The following is a 14,858-nucleotide window of genomic DNA, read 5'->3' as shown; positions in this document are numbered from 1 at the left end:
GCAACCTACAACAGCCTTCCACAACTCCAGCAAACTTCGTGTCATCGGCAAACTTGCAAACCCAGCCTTCCACTTCCTCATCCAAGTCATTTATAAAAATCACAAAGAGCAGAGGTACCAGAACAGATCCTTGTGGAACACCACTGGTCACCGAGCTCCATGCTGAATACTTTCCATCTACTACCACCCTCTGACTTCTATGGGCCAGCCAATTTTGTATCCAGACAGCCAACTTTCCCTGAATCCCATGCCTCCTTACTTTCTGAATGAGCCTACCATGGGGAACCTTATCAAACGCCTTGCTAAAATCCATATACACCACATCCACTGCTCTTCCTTCATCAATGTGTTTTGTCACATCTTCAAAGAATTCAATAAGGCTTTTGAGGCATGACCTACTCCTCACAAAGCCATGCTGACTGTCTCTAATCAAACCATGCTTTTCCAAATAATCATAAATCCTGTCTCTCAGAATCCTCTCCAATAATTTGCCACTACCGACATAAGACTGACTGGCCTATAATTCCCAGGGTTATCCCTATTCCCTTTCTTCAACAAGGGAACAACATTTGCCACCCTCCAATCATCCGGTACTACTCCAGTGGACAGTGAAGACGCAAAGATCATCGCCAAAGGCGCCACAATCTCTTCCCTCGCTTCCCGTAATATCCTTGGGTATATCCCGTCTGGCCCCGGGGACTTATCTGTCCTCATATCAATCAAAATTTCCAGCACATCCTCCCTCTTAACCTCAACCTGTTCGAGCATATCAGCCTGTTCCACGCTGTCCTCACAAACGACCAGGTCCCTCTCACTAGTGAATACTGAAGCAAAGTATTCATTTAGGACCTCCCCTACCTCCTCCGACTCCAGGCACAAGTTCCCTCCACTATCCCTGATCGGCCCTACCCTCACTCTGGCCATCCTCTTGTTCCTCACATAAGTGTAGAACGCCTTGGGATTTTCCTTAATCCTGCCCGCCAAGACTTTTTCATGCCCCCTTCCAGCTCTCCTAAGTCCATTCTTCAGTTCCTTCCTGGCTACCTTGTAACCCTCTAGAGCCCTGTCTGATCCTTGCTTCCTCAACCTTAAGTAAGCTTCCTTTTTCCTCTTGACTAGCTGTTCCACATCTCTTGTCATCCAAGGTTCCTTCACCCTACCATCCCTTCCCTGCCTCATCGGGACAAACCTATCCAGCAGTTGCAGCAAGTGCTCCCTAAACAACCTCCACATTTCTGTCGTGCATTTCCCCGAGAACATCTGTTCCCAATTTATGCTCCCCAGTTCCTGCCTAATAGCATTGTAATTTCCCCCTCCTCCAATTAAATATTTTCCCATCCCGTCTGCTCCTGTCCCTCTCCATGACTATAGTAAAGGTCAGGGAGTTGTGATCACTATCACCGAAATGCTCTCCCACCGAGAGATCTGCCACCTGGCCTGGTTCGTTGCCAAGCACCAAGTCCAACATAGGCCGACTAGAGGGGAGACTATCTACATATTGAGTCAGGAAACTTCCTGGACACACCTGACAAAAACTGCTCCATCCAAACTATTTGCACTAAGGAGGTTCCAATCAATATTAGGGAAGTTGAAGTCACCCATGACAACAACCCTGTTACTTCTGCACCTTTCCAAAATCTGCCTCCCAATCTGTTCCTCCATGTCTCTGTTGCTATTGGGGGGTCTATACAAAACTCCCAACAAAGTGACTGCTCCTTTCCTGTTTCTAACTTCCACCCATAATGACTCAGTAGACAAACCCTCCTTGACGACCTCCCTTTCTGCAGCTGTGATACTATCCCTGATTAACAATGCCACTCCCCCACCTCTTTTACCTCCCTCCCTATTCCTTTTGAAACATCTAAACCCTGGAACATCCAACATCCATTCCTGCCCCTGTGATATCCACGTCTCCGTAATGGCCACAACATCGTAGCTCCAAGTACTGATCCATGCTCTAAGTTCATCACCCTTATTCCTGACACTTCTTGCGTTAAAATAGACACACTTCAACCCATCATACTGGCTGCAACTTTGCCGTCAACTGTCTAACCTTCCTCACAGACTCTCTGCACTCGGTATCTGCCTGTTCAACAGCTACCCCATCCACTGATCCGTGGCTCCGGTTCCCATCCCCCTGCCAAACTAGTTTAAACCCTCCCGAAGAGCTCTAGCAAACCTCCCACCCAGGATATTGGTGCCCCTCCAGTTCAGATGCAACCCGTCCTTCTTGTACAGGTCCCACCTTCCCCAGAAGGTATCCCAATGATCCACATATCTGAATCTCTCCCTCCTGCACCAGTTCTGTAGCCACGTGTTCAGCTGCACTCGCTCCCTGTTTCTAGCCTCACTAGCACGTGGCACAACCCTGAGATGACTACTCTGCTCGTCCTGCCTTTCAGCTTCCAACCTAACTCCCTATATTCGCTTTTCAGGTCCTCATCCCTTTTCCTAGCTATGTCATTGGTACCGATATGTACCACGACCTCTGGCTGCTCCCCCTCCCCCTTAAGAATCTATCGGAAAAAAGGATAGATAGGAAAATAAATTTAGCTGCCCAGGTATAATTTTTCAAATCTCCATAAATAGGCAAAAGGTGTCACAAGACTGGTTCCTGCAAGACTGGGAGGGTAGGGTGCGGTGGGGAGCAGTTAAAATTGAGGCTACAGTGTCTGGAGATAAGAAGACTAGGGTTGATCAGACTGAAGTGTTTAAAAAAAAAGGGACTGACAGGAGTAGACAAGGAAGACATGAAACAATACTACCAAAGAAAGTTTGAACACTAATGACATATTTGGCATAATCACAATCCGTCTACAAGAAGGGGAGAGTCACTTGAGCTCAAAGTGAAAAAAAAAAGTTTTATATTTAAGGATATAGAATCATTTGATCTGTCAAGCATGCTTTGTCATTTTGTTAGCCATGACACCTCTATCTTTTTCTTAATCCCAAAGACCTTTCTTTTATTCATACCCCTTAATACCCTTCGTTCCCAAGTAAATATCTCCCTTGCTTTTAACAGCTTAATTGATTTTGCATTTAAGGCTTTTTGAAGCACTGCATTCCACATTCCTGCGCTGGACTTTACACTAGGGACGGGTGGGAGGAGGGAGGATTGGGTGGCCCCTATAAAATGGCGAGGGAAGGTGGGGGGTGGATTGCTTTTCTGCCGCATGGCATTGTACCAGACTGGAGAAGCTGGGTTTGCTCTCCTTAAATCAGAGGAAGTTGAGAAGCGATTTGATAGAAATGTTCAAAATTATGAAGGGTTGAGACAGAGTATAGTGAGATAAACCATTCCCATTAACAGATAGGTACAGAACCAGAGGACACTGATTTAAGGTGATTGGCAAAAGAACCAATAGCTACATGAGGAAAAGTTTTTTTTTTAAAAACACTGCAAGCGGTTAGGATTCGGAATGTACTGCCTGAGTGTGGGGTGGGGGCGGATACAATTGGTGCTTTCAAAAGGAAATTGGATAAGAACCTGTAGAAAAAAAATACTGCAGGGCTATGGGAAAAGGGCAAGGGAGTCGAACTAGCTGTGTTGCTCTTGCACAGAGCCAGCAAGGACACGATAGGCTGAATGGCCTCCTTCTGTGGTGTAACCATTCTCTGATTATAGGTACACGACCTACTGTGCCAACAGAGAGCAGACATTCAGTCTGGAGACTAGTAGTAATAGTCAAAGAGCAACAGCAAAAAGGCAGTTTGACCTTACTGATGCATCAAGATCCACATTTAGCACTAAATTAGTCACATCAGTGTTTTGCTAATAACTTTAGAACTGAACACCCATTTCCAGCATTCTGGGAGTTCAGTTTTGCCAACAAAATACTTACATCTTTAATAAAGTGCTCCAGAGTAGCATAAGCAATGGCAATACCATCATGAGTACTTGTGCCTCTTCCCAGTTCATCCAAGATGATTAATGATCGAGATGTTGCCTTTTTAATGATCTCTGCTGCCTCTGTCAGCTCTTCCATAAATGTACTTTGACCTTTGTAGATGTTGTCAGATGCTCCCATTCTGAAAAGCATAGTTTTATTATTTTAAAATCTTTATAAAGCATCCAACATTCTATAGAAAAGAATTCAACATTTCCCAGCAGCTGTGGTGAAAAGACACCACCTGCAATGGAAATCAAGGTATACTTGGCTAACCTCATCTTTGCAATATGTTGAAAGGGTCTAGGGTTTGAGTTGTGGAATTCATGTACGCTCCTTAGAAACTGCAGAGTGCCAACCACCAGAGGCCCCTCTGGACTCTAAGTGGTATTGCAATTGCTATTTGCGAGTAAATGGAATAAATAAGATCTTCACAGTTTGTGCAAAACCCTCTGGCAGAAGTGCTCTTCGATTTCTTTCCATATTATTTCATGTTAAAACAGAGTGACATAGCAATCAATCAATAGTTCTGACTAGCTTAACGCAGCCTTTGCTTTGCAATTGCATTTGTGAATGTTGTTTGATACACTTCAGATTATGGCTGTTTATTTTTTGCATGAAGAGGACAGCCCTTAGTTCCCTTGGGTAAAAAGGTTGGCCTCGTGACAAAGGATAACCATCGGGAGGAGTTAACAGCACCTGCTATCCTGCAGCAAAGGTTCAAGCCTGTACCTTTCAGTTGCTTTCTGATGAACTAGTGACTATTCTCCTGGTGGGAAAGGGAAAAGTAAGCGGTGCCTCTTTATGGCTACTTTGACTCCAAAATAGCACAACTCGAGGTGAAAGATTGGAATCAAATCAATACTCTGTGGAAGACTTGTTAATTAATTATCTGAGTTAAGTAATTTTCAGTACCCCTGGATGCTGTTGATGGCTGAATGGTCAGCTTGGTTTATTGATTCTATCTAGAGGGGTAAGGTCGAGATTCTTCTCAGGCAGATCCCAGTAGCCCTGAAAGCCAATGACCTAAAAGGCATGGTATCTTTAGCTGTATAAACAACAAGAAGTTCACCTGTCCCAGTAAACTGTGCAATTTTAGCTAGTCAGCGTCTAGGAGTACCCCTGCACAGACTATAGGTGTTGTCAATTTGCATGCAAGTCCTCTGGGTTTGGATACACAATTGTGTCTCTGTAGGTAGAGAGTGTGCATTCCTGTTCAGGAAAACAGATTCTTTTCTGACGTGGATCTCTCAGTTGTTTGGTTTGAAGATTGAAACATCATCAGGGGTACCTGACATGCACGGAAACCTAACTGGCCCAAACAACATTGGCTGGCTTTGTCGCTAACCCTGCTTCATAGACAGCATGGTTATCAACTGCAGCCAGATATAGGGAACCCTTTAAACTAATAAGATATATTAATAATCCTATGCTTTTAAAAGATTGTTAACAGAAATTGTTCTGATTTTATTAAGCGATGGTTCACTGTGGAAGCAAACTGGTGAATAAGAAACTTCTCTTTTCTAAAGTACATATAATGTACAGCTTGCAAATATAGCAATCGACCATGTTTCATGATAATCTGGAAACCCATTTCACCTTTCTTAAATACTGGAAAGATGAAAGTTATGCTGAAAAGCCTCACTGTGTGACAATCTAATTCAGAACACCACTGGAAGTCAGCCGACAGCTGACAGCAGATCTTCATTTTACACTTATTTTGACAGAAAAATCACCTTTCCTGAACATTTTTTTCCAACGTACATACACTTTTGGGGAGCTAAAGAAGCACCCGAATCCCAAGCATATTTGGCTACATCGCACCCATTTGAGAACTCACCACCTGCATAAAATTTACCTCAACGTGGCAAGTCTCAGCTTATGGCCCCTCATTGACTAAAGAGTCTGCTGAAATCCTGGCAGTACACAGAGGTTTCTCTGAATGAAGTAAAACCTGACCAGTCAGTCCCAGGTGACAAACAATGTGGATGAGTGAAATTCTTAGAGGTAAAGCTCTTTTATCCTTATAGGAGAAGAGAATGCACAATGACTGGGAGAAAGCTTTTCAGCTTGCCATCCTGACTGCATTGGAGGAGGCAACACTTGACATCACCAGGGTGGCACCTCATGAGGAAGTGGGCGATAGAGAGATGTGAATACCTGAAGGAGAGGGTGAAAAGGTATTGAATTCTGTAGATGAAGGGGATGAAGTGTAGTCCTCCCTCTGCGACAACATTCCAAAACTTCAACTGCATTGGGAAGCCTCAGCTCTGAAGAGGCATCTGCTGTCAAAGGTGAGTTCTCATGATCTCCTTCTTCTGTCCCTCACAGGGCAAGTTGTGGAGGCGCAGCACACCAGCAGCACTGCAACATCATCAGGGTCCTCGGATGATGTGAAAGCCACTGAACCAGCACCGTCACATCATTCAAGTAGGCTCTCCATCAGTGCAGATACACTCAGATCAATGGGTCCTCGTGAGTGGTGAGAAAGGATGGCACTAGGTAAAGAGCACAGCACTAGCAAACAGGAGGAAGTAAGAAAGGTAGAGACAGCTATGGGCAGTCCCAGAGAGGATGGTGGACAGACACAGCCATACCAAGCTGGGGATGCAGATGCACAGTCTCAGGAGCCACAAGCAAGGCAGCATTACTTTGACCAGCCTCATGAGATGTGCGCCCACATGCCAAAGCTCCCCGAGGCAGTGCAGTGTCATGGGCTGAGAATGGAGTAGTCCATTCAGCTCATATGCACCACCATGGTTCAGGGTTTTGAACTCATGAGTTTCTCCACTGAGAGAGTGGCCAACCGAATTAAGAGCCACTTGCAGCAGCACTCGGAGCGGATGCAGGAACAGCACAGTGACATGCACAGAATGCATGCAATGATCTGTAGCATTGACTGGTTAATGGCTCTGATGACACAAATATGCATGGAGTGGATGTTAGTTACACCCCCAGCTGGAGGCACTCTCCAGTGATCCAGTGCGCCAAAGGGCTAAGGCAGATACCAATGAGGAAGAGGGTGACCCCTTCATGGGTGCCGCCATCATCATCAGCGGCCTCCTTGGCTCCTCTGACAGAGGGACCATCCATACAGTAAGGCCCTATGATGGATGCTGCCCCTGCATTGACGTCTGTGCAGGAGCATCTGGAGGTGCCCCCACTGGCACCTCCGCAATGAGGACAACTGTCACATGCACCTCAGCCACAAGCAGACACGCGTGTGCAGGCTGCCTCCACCTCATCTGAGGCCACAAGAGGAGCAAGCGTAGAAGTGGCTGACAGCGAAGGCCACCTTGTCGGTCATTGCACTGAGTGATTCACTTGGGTGACTTTCATTTGTGATTGTGTATACCTTTATTATTAATTACACTGAAGATGTTGAGCCATAATCCCAGATGTGTAAGCTTACATTAATTGATGGCAAAAGTGCAGAAAAGGGAAGTGGTGAAGGGAAGCAATGGTCTTTGAATGTGGACACCGAGACCGCTGGAGGGATGTACCATGCATTGATTAGCTCCATTCTTACCATCAAGGTTGTGTGTTTAATGGATGTGTTCTTACAAGCAGAGCAAAGTGAATGGCAGAGCATGCAGTCCTGCTGGATGAGTAGCACTCAGGTGAAATGTGCGAGGATCAGATGTGCCCTGGCATTCATGCAATCAGGGTGAGTGCTTTAACCTGAGACAGCTGCCACCACCTCCTGACACAACACTGGTACTGCTCTGCTCCGCATCTTTCTCCTCCTCCTCCTCCAATAAAGTGCATTATTCGAGCAATTCATCCTCTTAAAAGGTCCACACCTCTCTGGAAGGTCATGTTATGCAGAACACAGCAGACCACCACAATGAGCAAGATCCTGACAGGAGTGTACTGCAGGGCACCACCTAACCGGTCCAGATACCAGAACTGCATCTTCAGAAGCCCGATGGCCTGCTCAATGGTGGTCTTTGTGAGCAGATGGCTTCAGTTGTAGCGCCTCTGCGATCCATCTCTGGGTCACCTAAAGGGGCGAGTAGCCATCACTTCAAGGGATATCCGTTGTCCCCTAGAATATCCATGGAGTTTTGGTGGTGACATGAAGAACTGTGGCACAATGGACTGCCGAAGGATGAAGGCAGCTGCCAGGATAGCGAGTGCACACGTGCATAAAGTACTTGCTGTGGTCACATACCAGCTGAATGTTTAGGGAGTGGAAGCCTTTTGTGTTGATGAATCTCACTGGTTACTCACTCGGCACCATGATGATCACATGGGTGCAATTGATGATGCCCATGACCTGCGGGCATCCAGTAATGGAAGCGAATCCCACCGCCCTTTTTGCCTGTGAGGCTCCATCTGTTGGAAATTGTACGCACCGCCCAGCTCTTGCAAATAGGGCGTCAGTAGCCTGTGAGATGCAATAATGTGCTGCCGCTTGTGAGATGCTACCAATGTCCGCTGCTGATCCGTGGAACGAGCCAGAGGCAAAGAAGTTTAAGGCCACACTGACTTTAACAGTTACTGGTAGGGCATGGCGAACAGTACTGTGAGGTCTGAGGTCCTCCTCAACAAGGGAACAAATCTAGATACCATCTGCCTTTGTAGGCACAATCTCATGCAGAACTAATCCTCCAACATGTCCAGGTAGCTTCTTCTTCGGAGGTAAGCTCAATGCCTTCCTGCCCCTTGTTCCTCTTCTCTGCATTCCTTATCGCTACTCGCCCCTATCTCCAAGTTCCTTAATCCCATGTCCAATTGTTGCCTTGCTTGCGGTCAACTTAGCTCACTGTATTCTCCTCTTATGGTCCCACAATCCCTGAAGGGTCAAGATCCCCTAAACTAACAGAGCGTGCATAGACTACTTACTCTGTTAACTCTGCTCAACTGATGGCAAGTGTGTGCCAATGGTTGAGCGCACCCCTTAGCCGTGCACCCTTTCATGAGCCCACCTAATTGAATGCTGTGGCCGTGACTGACACCCGTTGTGTTGCTGCCTTTTTCTACTTGGACTGTTCCAGATCCCGTACCTTCCCACAAGAATTGCAGACTCGGCCTTAATGAGCTGACAAGCTCGTTAACAGGCTTAACCGGACATTGATCCAAATCGGGCAGGTTACTGGGTTCCACCTTCACTGCTCTGAAGCAAAATCGCTGACCATCAGAACGATGTCGAGAAGCTGACATGACAGCCGGCATCAGCAAATTATGCGTCAGACCACCTCTGTTCCCGCCTCCTTTGACCCCCAAAATCCTGCCATAGATTGTTACATTTCAGAAGTACTACACTGGCTGTAAAGTGTTTTGGCCTTGAGGTCACGAAAAATGCTATACAATTTTATTTTTAATTCGTTAGGGGGATGTGGACATCACTAGCTATGCCAGAATTTATTGCCCATACCTAATTGCTATTGAGAAGGTGGTGGTGAGCTGCCTTCTTGAACCGTTGCAGTCCTTGGAGTGTAGGAACACCCACAGTGCTGTTAGGAAGGGAGTTCCAGGAGTTTGATCCAGCGAAGGAACGGCGATATAGTTCCAAGGCAGGATGGTGTGCGGCTTGGAGGGGAACTTACTTGCAGGACATGGCGAGCAGTGCTGCGAGGTCTGAGGTCCTTCTGAACAAGGGCACAAATCGGGATACCATCTGCCTTTGAAGGCGCAATCTTCTGCAGCACTAATCCTCCACCCTGTCCTGGTATCATCTTTTTCAGAGGTACACTCTGGTGTTCCCAAGTATCTGCTGCCCTTAACCTTCTAGGAGGTATAGGTCATGGGTTTGGAAGGTGCAGTCAAAGGAGCCTTGGTGAGTTGCTGCAGTGCATCTTGTAGATGGTACACACTGTTGCCACTGTGCATTGGTGGTGGAGGGAGTAAATGTTGAAGGTGGTGGATGGGGTGTCAATCAAGCAGGCTGCTTTGTCCTGGATGGTGACGAGCTTCTTGAGTGTTGTTGGAGCTACATCCATCCAGGCAAGTGGAGAATATTCCATCACACTCCTGCCTTGTACCTTGTAGATGGTGGACAAGCTTTGGGGAGACAGGAGGTGAGTTAATCGCTGCAGGATTCTGAGCCTCTGACCTGCTCTCAGCATTTATGTGGCTGGTCCAGTTCAGTTTCTGGTCAATGGTGACCCCCAGGATGTTGATAGTGGTGGATTCAGCAATGGTAATCCCACTGAACGTCAAAGGGAGATGGTTAGATTGTTTCTTATTTGAGATGGTCATTCCCTGGCATTTGTGTGGCGCGAATGTTACTTGCCACTTATCAGCCCAAGACTGGATGTTGTCCAGGTCTTGCTGCTTGTAGACAAGGGCTGTTTCAGTATCTGAAGAGTCAAGAATGATACTGCACATTGTGCAATCATCAGTGAACATCCCCCCTCTGATCGAGTGATGGATGGAAGGTCATTGATGAAGCAGCTGAAGATGGTTGGGCCTAGGACACCACCCTGAGGAACTCCTGCAGTGATGTCCTGGGACTGATGACATCCCTTCAACACCACAACCATCTTCCTATGTGCAAGGTATGAGTTCAACCAGTGGATAATTTTCCCCAAGAGAGTTTTCCCCCGGATTCCCATTGACTCCAGTGTTGCTAGGGCTCCTTGATGCCATACCTGGTCAAATGCTGCCTTGATGTCAAGGGCAGTCACTCTCACCTCACCGCTCAAGTTCAGCTCTTTTGTCCATGTTTGAACCAAGGCTGTAAGGAGGACAGGAGCTGAGTGGCCCTGGCAGAACACAAACTGAATGTCAGTGAGCAGATTATTGCTGAGCAAGTGCCGCTTGATAGCACTGTCGATGAAGCCTTCCATTTGCTGACGATCAGGAGAAGACTGATGAGGCGGAAATTGGCCAGGTTGGATTTGTCCTGCTTTTTGTGCAGAGGACATACCTGGGCAATTTTCCACATTGCTGGGTAGATGCCCATGTTGTAGTTGTACTGGAACAGCTTGGCTAGTTCTGGAGCACAAGTCTTCAATACTATTGCCGGAATGTTGCCAGGGACCATCTTCTTTGGCCTCCTTGTCTTGAGAGACAATGGCTAGCGCCTAGAGGTGGTCAGTGGTTTGTGGAGCAGCGCTTGGAGTGGCTATAAAGACCAATTCTAGAGCAACAGACTCTTCCACAGGCACTGCAGATAAAATTGGTTGTTGGGGCTGTTACACAGCTCCCTCCTTGCACTTCTGTCTTTTTTCCTGCCAACTTCGACTCGCCACTCTTTAGCCCCGCTTTTATGGCTGCCCGCCAGCTCTGGCGATCACTGGCAACTGACTCCCATGACATGTGGTCAATGTCACAGGACTTCATGTCGCATTTGCAGACATCTTTAAAGCGGAGACATGGATGGCCGGTGGGTCTGATACCAGTGACGAGCTCGCTGTACAATGCGTCCTTGGGGATCATGCCATCTTCCATGTGGCTCACATGACCAAGACATCTCTAGCACCGCTGACTCAGTAGTGTGTATATGCTGGGGATGTTGGCCACCTCAAGGATTTCTGCGTTGGAGATACGGTCCTGTCACCTGATGCCAAGGATTCTTCAGAGGCAGCGAAGATGGAATGAGTTGAGACGTGGCTCTTGGCTGACGTACGTTGTCCAGGCCTCGCTACGTAGAACAAGGTACTGAGGACACAGGCTTGAAACATTCGGACTTTTATGTTCCATGTCAGTGCGCCATTTTCCCACACCCACTTGACCAGTCTGGACATAGCAGCGGACGCCTTTCCCATGCGCTTGTTGATTTCTGCATTGAGAGACAGGTTACTGGTGATAGTTGAGCCCAGGTAGGTGAACTCTTGAACCACTTCCAGAGCGTGGTCGCCGATATTGATGGATGGAGCATTTCTGACGTCCTGTCCCTGTTCGTTTTCTTGAGGTTGATGGTTAGGCCAAATTCGTTGCAGGCAGCCGCAATCCTGTTGATTAGTCTCTGCAGACACTCTTCTGTGTGGGAAGTTAATGCAGCATCGTCAGCAAAGAGGAGTTCCCCGATGAGGACTTTCCGTACTTTGGTCTTTGCTCTAAGACGGGCAAGGTTGAACAACCTGCCATCTGATCTTGTGTGAGAAGAAGATCCCAAACAGTGTAGGTTCAAGAACACAGCCCTGTTTCATGCCACTCAGGATAGGAAAGGGGTCTGATGAGGCACCGCTATGCTGAATTGTGCCTTTCATATTGTCATGGAATTAGGTGATGATACTTAACTTTGGTGGACATCCGATCTTTGCTAGTAGTCTGAAGAGACCACATCTGCTGACGAGGTCAAAGGCTTTGGTGAGATCTATGAAAGCAACGTAGAGAGGCATTACTGAGTTCCGATTTTGTTGGCTGTTCGTTCAACTCATTCATGACTGGCAGAGACTGGGCTGAATTGAGGGCGGTATCAGTGACAACATTTTCCCTGGAGTACAGTTCTAGGTAGTGCTCCACCCAGCAGTCCATTTGCTTACGTTGGTCAGTGAACGTGTCCCCTGATTTAGACTTGGGGGTGGGGGGGGGTGCGCGATCTTCTTGATGGTTGGCCCAAAAGCTCTCTTAATGCCATCATACATTCTTCTGATGTTTCTGGTGTCGGAGACCTTCCTGCAAGCGGATCTCTAAGAGAGCAAGACTACACCTTCTTCTGGCAGGGTAGGGATCCTGAAGAACCAAGACAGCATGGAGTGGACTTCACCATCAGAAACTCTTTGCTCAGCATGATAGAGCCACCTTCAAATGGCTCGGAACTCATACTGTCCATCCGACTGCTCTCCGCCTCTGGTCCACTACACCTACTCGGCATCTATGCTCCAACACTCTGCTTCCCACCTGAAGTTAAAGACCAGTTCTACGAGGAACTCCATATCATCAGTAGCATTCCTAATACTGAACATTTGTTCCTGCTGGGGGACTTTAACGTCAGGGTTGGGGCCGACCATGACTCATGGCCCTCCTGCCTTGGGCGCTATGGCATTGGAAGGATGAATGAGAATGGACAGAGACTGCTGGAGTTGTGTACCTATCACAACCTCTGCATCACCAACTCGTTCTTTCATATTAAACCCTGTCACCAGGTTTCATGGAGGCACCCAAAATCACGTCATTGGCACCAGCTGGACCTCATCGTCACAAGGCAAGCCTCTATAAACAGTGTCCAAATCACACACAGCTTCCACAGTGAGGACTATGACACCGACCATTCCCTCGTGTGCAGCAAAGTTAGACTCAAACCAAAGAAGCTACATCACTACAAGCAGAAGGGCCGCCCATGCATCAACACTAACAGAATTTCTTATCCACAGCTGTTACATAAGTTTCTAAATTTGCTTGAAAAAGCCCTTCAAAACACTCCTGCAGAATAGGAAAGGGGTCTGATGAGGCACCGCTATGCTGAATTGTGCCTTTCATATTGTCATGGAATGAGGTGATGATACTTCGTAGCTTTGGTGGACATCCGATCTTTTCTAGTAGTCTGAAGAGACCACGTCTGCTGACGAGGTCAAAGGCTTGGGTGAGATCAATGAAAGCAATGGAGAGGGGCATTTGTTGTTCGGGGCATTTCTCCTGCAGCTGATGAAGGGAGAACAGAATGTCAATGGTTGATCTCTCTGCTCGAAAGCCACACTGTGCCTCAGGGTAGACACGCTCAGCCAGCTTCTGGAGCCTGTATAAAGCGACTCGAGCGAAGACTTTCCCCACTATGCTGAGCAGGGAGATTCCACGGTAGTTGCTGCAGTCACCGTGGTCACCCGTGTTCTTATAGAGGGTGATGATATTGGCATTGCGCATGTCCTGTGGTACTGCTCCCTCGTCCCAGCACAGGCAAAGCAGTTCGTGGAGTGCTGAGAGTATAGCAGGCTTAGCACTCTTGATTATTTCAGGGGTAATGCCGTCCTTCTCATGGGCTTTTCCGCTGGCTAGAGAATCAATGGCATCACTGAGTTCCGATTTTGTTGGCTGTACCTTGAACCTTGGGGAACATCACTGCCTCCCATCCTCCAGTCTGAAAAATAACCATTCACCTAGACACGCTGTTTTCTGTTCTGATGCCACTTTTTTATCCAAGCTGATACTGACTTTCCTATTCCACAAGTCTCAGTTTTGTTCACCAGCCTTTTATCTGGTACTCTGTCAAACGCTTTCTTAAAATCCATACAGACAACATCCACCGCATTCCCTTCATCATTCTTCTCTGTTACTTCATCAAGAAAATCAATTAGATTAGACAAGCACGACTTTCATTTTCACAAATCTGTGCTGGTTCTCCTTAACTAACTCAAACCTCGCCAAATGTCTGTTGATTTTTTTCCCCTGATAATTGTTTCTAAAACCTTACCCATCACTGATGTTAAACTGACCGGCCTGTAGATACTAGCAATCTTTCTTGAATATGGGTTTCATATTTGCCACACTGCAATCCTCTGGCGCCTCCTCAGAGTCCTTTCCTATCCTGTGCGGCGTGAAATAGGGCTGTGTGCCCGCACCCACACTGGTTGGGATCTTCTTCTCCCTGCTGCTCTCACATGCGTTCAACTCTTCAGAAGAAGGAATTTTCCTCCACACAAGATCAGGTGGCAGGTTGTTCAACCTTGTCCGCCTAAGAGCGAAGACCAAAGTACGGAAAGTCCTCATCAGGGAACTCCTCTTTGCTGACGATGCTGCATTAACATCTCACACTGAAGAGTGTCTGCAGAGTCTCATCGACAGGTTTGCGGCTGCTGCAACGAATTTGGCCTAACCATCAGCCTCAAGAAAACTAACATCATGGGACAGGACGTCAGAAATGCTCCATCTATCAATATCGGCGACCACGCTCTGGAGGTGGTTCAAGAGTTCACCTACCGAGGCTCACCTCGAGCAGACTCAGAGGGCGGAGTTCCAGAGCAGTGAGTATATAAAAATAACTTACCTCGGGGATTCTCAGAGCAGACTCGGAGGGCGGAGTTCCGGAGCGGTGAGTAGACAGAGTAAGTTACCTCGGGTGGGGGAAAAAAACCTGAAAAAGTG

At 47.3% G+C, this 14,858-nt stretch overlaps 1 protein-coding gene across 1 annotated transcript in view; it reads right to left on the bottom strand.

Moving 5' to 3' along the window:
- Positions 1 to 14,858, bottom strand: part of msh3 (mutS homolog 3 (E. coli)) — a 405,607-nt gene that overhangs the window by 74,117 nt on the left and 316,632 nt on the right. Inside the window, exon 21 of the mRNA XM_068029606.1 lies at positions 3,843 to 4,029. Within this exon, the coding sequence (XP_067885707.1) occupies positions 3,843 to 4,029 (187 nt within the window). The remainder of the gene's footprint in view (positions 1 to 3,842; positions 4,030 to 14,858) is intronic.

The sequence above is a fragment of the Heterodontus francisci genome, chromosome 4, assembly GCF_036365525.1.
Source record: "Heterodontus francisci isolate sHetFra1 chromosome 4, sHetFra1.hap1, whole genome shotgun sequence".
Taxonomy (NCBI): Eukaryota; Metazoa; Chordata; class Chondrichthyes; order Heterodontiformes; family Heterodontidae; genus Heterodontus; species Heterodontus francisci.
Note: the sequence above shows the minus strand (reverse complement) of the source record. Positions and strands in the feature narration are given on the sequence as shown.